Here is a 9,198-nt window from a genome sequence, read left to right as displayed (position 1 = left end):
AATATCTGAGTATTTGATTGGCGACTACTTACGTATTTGATGTTAGAATATCCTTGTTTATCCTGCTCGAATGGGACTAAGAAATTCCTTTAGCCCAGCAGTTTAAGTAGGGTCTTAATCGGGCTCCGGGTTCTTGTTATTGATCAATCTGTTGACTTACTAGTAAATTAGTTAGAACTAAATATCAACTTGTTAAGAGAAATTAATGATGTCCTCAAAAAAAAAAATGAAAATTCTTTGGTTGATTTGAAGGCTAATATAAATTCTTTACCAACCAAAGCAATTCCTATAATTTTCTCCTTTGATACTTTTCTCCTTTGTAGGATTATAGGTTCCCTAAACATACAAGATGAGGAGCAGCATTTTGTATTGGAAAATGTTTTTTATTTAATTTTTCGCTGCCGTAAGCTATGTGAAAAATAATTAAGAACCTTTTTTTTATATAGGTATGTAGGTATTTTATAATATTGTTATTTACTCTCACATTCAGTACTGTACACCAAAATATAGTGGTGATGTTTATCCGTAGGTAAAATACGTGAATATTGGTTATGTTTACCTGTATATTATAATTATTTCAAGCCCAACAAATTCGTCTGCTTTACAATTTATGATGTTGCCCAGGAGCAGCATTTTGTATTGGAAAATGTTTTTTGTTTAATTTTTCGCTGCCGTAAGCTATGTGAAAAATAATTAAGAACCTTTTTTTATATACCTATGTAGGTATTTTATAATATTGTTATTTACTCTCACATTCAGTACTGTACACCAAAGTATAGTATAGTGGTGATTATAATTATTTCAAGCCCAACAAATTCGTCTGCTTTACAATTTATGATGTTGCCCAGGAGCAGCATTTTGTATTGGAAAATGTTTTTTATTTAATTTTTCGCTGCCGTAAGCTATGTGAAAAATAATGAAGAACCTTTTTTTTTGTATAGGTACTTTATAATATTGTTATTCACTCTCACATTCAGTACTGTAAACCAAAGTATAGTGGTGATGTTTATCCGTAGGTAAAATACGTAAATATTGGTTATGTTTACCCGTATACCAAAATATAGTGTTGATGGTTACCGGTCCACCAAAAAACATTGGTGATGTTTATCCGTATACCAAATTTTAGGGTTTAGTTGTGTGTCTCCGGTAGATGATTGTAAGTAACATTTATGCTCTTTATTTCAATCCTCTCTATCTTGCTGTTATCAATTTTAGGGTTTAGTTGTGTGTCTCCGGTAGATGATTGTAAGTAACATTTATGCTCTTTATTTCAATCCTCTCTATCTTGCTGTTATCTCATCACAGTTCTGATGTTGAGAGTAAAAAAATATAGGATAAGGAAAGTAAAAAATACACCAAAACAAACAAATTTGGGCATAAAGTAAGGTGACGTTGCACCTTCAGCTCCAACTTTTTTTTTCGAAGAGGTTTCACAGAGGAAACTGTAATCGCTAAGGTCCTATCGTCCCGAAATCGAGGAAAGAAGGAAGACAGGATAGGAGAAAGCCAGCCGTTCCGAGAATGAACATTATCCTTTCAAGATAAAATGAAAATCGAACCTGCAGCCTAGCGCTTACAAGGCGTATCTGTAAGTATAGCTGTTATCACGCCCCACTTTCATCTTGGAGAAATGGATCGTATTGTTGAAGAACTTGTCCATGATTTTCCGATCGTCACTTGGTCCTCCGATCTTGTAAAACCATCCACTACCCGTCGGCAAGTAGCCGAGATCGGGAATAGGGCCGCTAGTCGAGTAGAAGCCTTGGATGTCAAAACCTGAAATCCGATCGAGGTTAAAAGTCGTGGTAATTTGGGCTTCACACATAGAAAGTGATTCTGTAATGCCTAATATTCATGGAATTTTCATAGAAGAGCTACATAGGTGCTCATTCTTCATTTTAGATTTAGAACCATTCCAAATTTATTAGATATAAGGTACCTAACTAATAATAATAAAATTAATTTTAAATGTTTATTTAGGTACACAATATTTACGCCTTGAAGGAGATTTTGTAATAAATAATTAAATTTTTATGTAACTGGGTAAACAACCTACATCACTTTAGTAGATTTAGAGGCAGCATAGGTCGTCTTAGGTAAAAGGCCTCTCAGTATCTACGTTAAATTTGGAGATACATAATTGTCTCAAACTATTCCAAATACATAGTTATAATGTTTATTTAGGTACACAATATTTACGCCTTGAAGGAGATTTTGTAATAAATAATTAAATTTTTATGTAACTGGGTAAACAACCTATATCACTTTAGTAGATTTAGAGGCAGCATAGGTCGTCTTAGGTGAAAGGCCTCTCAGTATCTACGTTAAATTTGGAGATACATAATTGTCTCAAACTATTCCAAATACCTAGGTACATAGACAATGGACCTGAGAAGCCTGAGAAATCTGAAGTTGATTGTTACTATCTTGGGTTGATTGTTACTATCTTACCTTGTCAAGTCAATGATTTCTGATGTCATAATAAAGAAAGAAAAGCTTCAAGAATTGATAAGGTAGTCTAGTCTATTCTTGGTTTCATGACACCTTACCATTTTTTGGTGACAATGGAACTCCCTTATCTTCTGACCTGAGGTTATAAAAATAATAATGGGCTAGTAATGATTCTCCTATTGTCAATTATGTAATCTCCTATAATAGCTTTAATTATCAATATAGGTACCTATCCGTTTTGAATAATTGACCCCTGGTTTTTCAAAAGACCTAACTGTTTCATTGTTCATAAGTACCTACCTAATCCCGCCTCAATAATTCCACTACCCCTCACACAGACTCATGGAACCTCACACAGTTACTGCGTAACTGAGTCCTCCAACAAGAAGACATATTTATACGTTGAAAAAAATAATAATACCTAGTACTTTGTACATTTGCCTTGTGATCTAGTGTACTTTGGTTATAGCTTTTTCACAAGATTTTTACTTTCCTAATACCCACAGTATTTTCTTACCTTGATAGTAATTCTTCGGGCACTTGTACAGTCGGTTCAATTTGGCCAGATCGACTCTGGACATGGCGTCTCTCTGCCCCATCGTATCCTCGGCTCCCGGATACAACGGAACGATGGTTTTGCTCACGCCATCCTTGCTGAAAGCTATGCCGGAGTAGTGCATGATACTACCGTAGTCATAAGGCATACTGAACGTTCGCACGGATCCCGCCGGACGTCTCTCCAAGTTGAACTCATGTCCTGAGGGAGTGAAGAAGGAAATGGGTGGTTATTAGGTCATTAATGGCAGGTATCGATACTTCCATTTAGGAGACCAATAGGTAGAATATTGAAAAAATGTTGCTGTACTGTGACAAACATCGACTTCACGTTATAGTGGAAAACGGGCCTGACTTACTAAGGAACGAATAATATGCTGACAGATCGGGAATAGGGCCGCTAGTCGAGTAGAAGCCTTGGATGTCAAAACCTGAAATCCGATCGAGGTTAAAAGTCGTGGTAATTTGGGTTTCACACATAGAAAGTGATTCTGTAATGCCTATTCATGGAATTTTCATAGAAGAGCTACATAGGTGCTCGTTCTTCATTTTAGATTTAGAACCATTCCAAATTTATTAGATATAGGTACCTAACTAATAATAATAAAATTAATTTTATATGTTTATTTAGGTACACAATATTTACGCCTTGAAGGAGATTTTGTAATAAATAATTAAATTTGTATGTAACTGGGTAAACAACCTATATCACTTTAGTAGATTTGAGAGGCAGCATAGGTCGTCTTAGGTAAAAGGCCTCTCAGTATCTACGTTAAATTTGGAGATACATAAATTTAGCAAATACATACATACGTAGAATATGGACCTGGGAAACTTTAGTGATCAGGAGTTGGGGAGTTAAAACTATACCACAAATACCACAATAGGTGGGACCAGGTAAATGTATGATTTTCTTAAAACTTTAAAGAGAATTAAGCGGAGGTTGATTGCTCTTATCTTACCTTGTCCAAGATAAGTCAATGATTTTTGATGTCATAATATCATAAGAAAAAAAAAAAAAAAGATTCTAGGATTGATAAGATAGTCTAGTCTTGGTTTTATGACACCTTACCATTTTTTGGTGACAATGGAACTCCCTTATGTTCTGACCTGAGGTTGTTGAAAATATAATCAGCTGGTAATTAAGTTGTGTTGGATTCCGATCTCATTCTTCTATTGTAAATTAATTTCCTATAATCTCCTATGATAGCCTATAAAATTCATTATCAATATACCTACCTATCTTTTTTGAATTATTGACCCCTGGTTTTTCAAAAGACCTAACTGTTTCTTTGTTCATAAGTACCTACCTACTCCCATTTCAATTTCCACTGCACCTAACACAGATTTATCTTTTTTTTTATCCCTTATACCTTTTTTTATTACTATCGTAATAATAAAGGAAGGACGGGCTAAAAAATGATTTTCTTACCTTGGTAGTAATTCTTCGGGCACTTGTACAGTCGGTTCAGTTTGGCCAGATCGACTCGGGACATGGCGTCTCTCTGTCCCATCGTGTCCTCAGCCCCCGGATACAACGGAACGATAGTTTTGCTCACGCCATCCTTGCTGAAAGCTATCCCGGAGTAGTGCATGATACTACCGTAGTCATAGGGCATGCCAAAAGTTCGCACGGATCCCGTGGGACGGCGCTCCAAGTTGAACTCATGTCCTGAGGGAGTGAAAAGAAGGAAATGGGTCATTATTAGGTCACTAATGGCAGGTATACGAATTAACTTGGCATGACCGGCAAGTATGGATACTTCCATTTAGGAGACCAATAGGTAGAATATTGAACAAATGTTGCTGTACTGTGACTGTGACAAACATCGACTTCAAGTTATAGGGGAAACCAGGCCTAACATACTAAGGAACGAATAATATGCCGATACCGTGTACCCAAAATTCCTTTTCCATATACTAATCAAATTTACCTGGTCCTATGTTTTCTCTGAGAACTCTAACGAACTGGTCTCTATCAGGCCGAGTGTGTTCATGCCAGAATCCTAAGGAATGAAGAATCTCGTGCTGAATTTTGCCTTTCAGAAAACATACTCGTCCCCCGAGGAAAATGTCGATCCCGGTGCCAATAGGGAAGTAACCTACTGGCGATGCACATCTGAAACCAAAAGGATGAATAGGATATGATTCAATGCTAGTAGGTTCAAGAATATTGGAAAAAGTAAGGGAGGTGATAGGATATACATTTGATATAACTCACCCGAATCCCGTATTTCGGAATCTCAAATAGGTATCTTGATTAGTCCTTGGAACAAAGCGGACGCATGTGTGCATTCTCAAATCTTGAATAGCGTTTTCAACCAGAGTTTTTTCATAGATGGTGAATTCTGAGTCCTCGAAGTTGTAGTAAACTGTTTTGTCAGGCCAAAGCTGAGCTTGGTAAAGAACTAAATTTCTCGAATCCCTTTCTCTCTGAAATGGAACAAAATGTCACCTTAATATTCAAGCTGTCAGCGTTTTGTTATTGCTACAAGGGTTCTGACTAATCATCAACCATAACATAGTACCTTACGTAATTTCACTAATTGAGTGAATGGTATAATACAATGANTTATGTTCGCGGATTTCGCGATTATGTTCGCGGATTTCGCGATTTTGTTCGCGGATTTCGTGATTATGTTCGCGGATTCGCGTCCCGAATCGACATTTTGGATATTTGGCAAGCCTATGAATAGGATATGATTCAATGCTAGTAGGTTCAAGAATATTGGAAAAAATAAGGGAGGTAATAAGATATACATTTGATATAACTCACCCGAATCCGGTATTTCGGAATCTCAAATAAGTATCTTGATTAGTCCTTGGAACAAAGCGGACGCATGTGTGCATTCTCAAATCTTGAATAGCGTTTTCAACCAGTGTTTTTTCATAGATGGTGAATTCTGAGTCCTCGAAGTTGTAGTAAACTGTTTTGTCAGGCCAAAGTTGAGCTTGGTAAAGAACTAAATTTCTCGAATCCCTTTCTCTCTGAAATGAAACAAAATGTCACCATAATATTCAAGCTGTCAGCGTTTTGTTACTGCTACGAGGGTTCTGACTAATCATCAACCATAACATAGTACCTTACTTAATTTCACTAATTGAGTGAATGGTATGATACAATGACCAATTTTATCTTTGATGAAATGGTCTGTATATCCGGGATTATGAAATGTACTCTGTTCCTTCATGTATGAAATGTACCTTCCAATGTTGGTAAAGAACTAAATTTCTCGAATCCCTTTCTCTCTGAAATGAAACAAAATGTCACCATAATATTCAAGCTGTCAGCGTTTTGTTATTGCTACAAGGGTTCTGACTAATCATCAACCATAACCCATAACATAGTACCTTACTTAATTTCACTAATTGAGTGAATGGTATAATACAATGATCAATTTTAGCTTTGATGAATAATGGTCTGATGTATATCCGGGATTATGAAATGTACTCTGTTCCTTCATGTATGAAATGTACCTTCCAATAATCCTGCAGTCATACTTACACAAATCTCTCTGACCTTTGCAACATGTTATGTTCAAATAAATTGAAAGGTACTAAATAAAATTTACCGGTATAAGTATATCTCCCTCCACTATGTCGAAGTCACTTATATCTGGCAGAGAAATCTCTCTGACCTTTGCAACATGTTATGTTCAAATAAATTGAAAGGTACTAAATAAAATTTACCGGTATAAGTATATCTCCCTCCATTATGTCGAAGTCACTTATATCTGGCAGAATTTCATCAATGTAAATTGTTTTCAATGCAATACGTTTCCCCGTTCTTGCATTTTCCACCTCACCATCAATTTCCTCTTGTGTTATGTTTCCATTATATTTAGCACTGAGGGCATGTGGAAGAATATTTGTTGTTTTTGTGTCACCATGTTCACTATTTTCACTTTGATGTGCATTCGTATTTGTATTTCCCTTTGACAAATCCTCTTGTTCAAATATTTCTCTTACACCAGCATTGTTATTTCCATTAGTTGATGGTTCATTTGTTAAATGTTCGTCATTATTATTTATTCCAATGAATTCACTTTTGTGTACTTTGCCAAAGTTACCATCGCTTGGTATTGCGAACACTAATAAAAGGAAACTTAATAAACTTGAAACAATAGCTATCACTTTGAGATACATTTAGAGCTACTAGTTCAACCATTATGAGCGTGATACGCCTGTTGAGATTTCTTTTATAACTTTAGGCTATTGACTTTTCCAATAGTTCCAAGATTGTTTCTACTATCTTATCTTTTTATGTTTGTTTTATGTCCCTTATTCTCCATGGAAAATTAGTGATTATATATTAGTCTGCATCTGAATGATGACATTTTCTTATCTGTGTCATCATCATTCCTCTCTCCTTGTCGGAAATAGCTATGTTATCTAGGAGATTGTTTCTACTATCTTATCTTTTTATGTTTGTTTTATGTCCCTTATTCTCCATGGAAAATTAGTGATTATATATTAGTCTGCATCGGAATGATGACATTCTCTTATCTGTGTCATCATAATCTTCCTCTCTCCTTGTCGGAAATAGCTATGTTATCTATGTCCATTTGATCCATTCCTATCTGACGGAACCTCAGTAGGTAGTGGGTATAGCCACTGCTCACACTCCTACGCCCTAATGCATCTAAGTGGTCTGAGAGAAATATTCTCAGGACACCTTATCTCTAAATCTAAAACAAGAGATTTGTCTGGAGCACCCTGCTTTCCTGCGACAAGAAATTCTAAACTCTACCAATTAACTTGTCGAGTTTTTGGGTCATTTGAGCCAAAATGCTTTTTTTAAAAATGCTTTTTTCAAAAAAATTAAAAAAAGACAAAGAAAGATTTCAATTAAAAAAGTATGCAGCCATGAAGGGGCAACATATAATCTCTCAAAAATTTCGCCTGCGGCGCTGAAGTTTTGGGAATATTTCAAAGGCCTATAAAAAGTGAAAAAGACTTTGGTCAGTAAAAAAAAGTATGCAACCTTGAAGGAGCTACTTAAATTTTCTCGAAAAAAAATTTCGCCCGCGGCGCTGTCATTTTATGTTCTAAAGAAATATATAGGGGGGAATAACTATACTCGTCTTTTACACGTATTTAATTACATAAAAAACTGACACATGACAAGCTACAGGTTACATACAACTTACTGAAAAGTTTCGCCTGCGGCCCTGAAGATTACACCTTTGACAAGTCTGCTTCTCTTACTATTGTAGACCAAAATATTCAAAAAATTCGCCCGCGGCGTCAAATTTTGTGTTTTTGATAACTAAGTTTTTTTTTTAAATTAGAGACCAAAATTTTCGCCTGTGGTCATAAAAATTTCAATTTCGTTAATTCTGGTTTCTATAAATTGTAGCTCACAATTTGAGAAATGGCTGTATAGTAGTCTTGAGGTCATTATTTTGGTCAAAGGTCATTTATCTTGAAAAAAATTGGCCTGCGGTGCAATTATTTCATGGTGCAAATGGAGGACTCAAGAACTTACCCTAGTCGGATGAAAGAAGATTGAAAAAATTAAACAGGCTTGATTGAGAACATTGCTTGAAAAAAAAAAAAAAAAAAATCGGCTGCGGCGCAGTGGGAATAGGGTGGAAAATCTTGGAAAAGTAGACTGGAAATTTTGAAAAAATTGGACTGGAAAACCGGGAAAAGTCAGGGAATTTTATTTTTCCATTTTGGTAAACACCCTGATTTCTCTGACTCCAATAACTTTTTTTAAGCTAGCATCAGCATGCTATTGGCCAGATGGTCACCCATCCGGGTACTAACCACGCGCAACCGTGCTCAACTTCAGTGATCCACAGATCCATGCGGAACTGGTGCTTTCAGGTTGTGGTTATGTGCCGGGTTGAGCTGAGACAGTACTAGGTGGAAGAAGATATTGTTTCTACAGTTTGGCATGGGAGTGGTAACTTAAAAACAAGGCAAGCTTACCAACCTTGCCTATCTCAACCCGGTAGGTACATAACCACGACCTCAAGGTGCTGATGGGACTCGAGTGAGATTTTTCAACTCGATTATTTTCTACTCGATTATTTTCCAACTCGAGTTGTAACTCGAGTGGAAATTAATCGAGTTGAATAATCACACCGCGCCGCGCCGATTTCTCACTCGAGAGTCGAGTAGGCGAGCGAGTCGTAGATATTCGGGTTTTCGTTCGGAAACTCTCGGCATACGGGTATACCACTA

At 36.3% G+C, this 9,198-nt stretch overlaps 1 protein-coding gene across 4 annotated transcripts; it reads right to left on the bottom strand.

The window, feature by feature from the left end:
- Positions 1-964: 964 nt before the first annotated feature.
- On the bottom strand, positions 965-7,190 carry LOC103519610 (zinc metalloproteinase nas-14-like). 4 transcript variants are annotated; one of them, XM_026831061.1, is made up of 6 exons: positions 6,697-7,188; positions 5,228-5,439; positions 4,941-5,125; positions 4,439-4,678; positions 1,608-1,776; positions 965-1,208 (listed from the first exon to the last, which is right to left on the bottom strand). In XM_026831061.1, the coding sequence occupies exons 1-6, from the start codon at positions 7,150-7,152 to the stop codon at positions 1,130-1,132; spliced, it is 1,341 nt and encodes a 446-aa protein (XP_026686862.1). In that variant the 5' UTR covers positions 7,153-7,188; the 3' UTR covers positions 965-1,129. The 4 variants fall into 4 exon arrangements, with proteins under 4 accessions (XP_026686862.1, XP_026686860.1, XP_026686861.1 ...); XM_026831059.1 differs by lacking the exons at positions 965-1,208; positions 5,228-5,439 and adding exons at positions 1,210-1,295; positions 5,783-5,994 and having other exon boundaries at positions 1,606-1,776; positions 6,697-7,190; XM_026831060.1 differs by lacking the exons at positions 965-1,208; positions 4,439-4,678 and adding exons at positions 1,210-1,295; positions 2,969-3,208 and having other exon boundaries at positions 1,606-1,776; positions 6,697-7,190.
- Between the last annotated feature and the right edge of the window lie 2,008 nt (positions 7,191-9,198).

The sequence above is a fragment of the Diaphorina citri genome, unplaced genomic scaffold, assembly GCF_000475195.1.
Source record: "Diaphorina citri unplaced genomic scaffold, Diaci psyllid genome assembly version 1.1 scaffold2833, whole genome shotgun sequence".
Classification (NCBI taxonomy): Eukaryota; Metazoa; Arthropoda; class Insecta; order Hemiptera; family Psyllidae; genus Diaphorina; species Diaphorina citri.
Note: the sequence above shows the minus strand (reverse complement) of the source record. Positions and strands in the feature narration are given on the sequence as shown.

What these genes read in the sequence shown, in the direction of transcription:
- LOC103519610 (XM_026831059.1), bottom strand. Translation starts at nt 7,152, where the DNA reads ATGTATCTCAAAGTGATAGCTATTGTTTCAAGTTTATTAAGTTTCCTT. An exon ending in TTCCGAAATACCGGATTCGG is followed by an intron (nt 5,126 to 5,782) that starts GTGAGTTATATC and finishes TTTTGGTTTCAG; the next exon opens with ATGTGCATCGCCAGTAGGTT. An exon ending in CAAGATGAAAGTGGGGCGTG is followed by an intron (nt 1,296 to 1,605) that starts ATAACAGCTATA and finishes AACTGTGATGAG; the next exon opens with ATAACAGCAAGATAGAGAGG.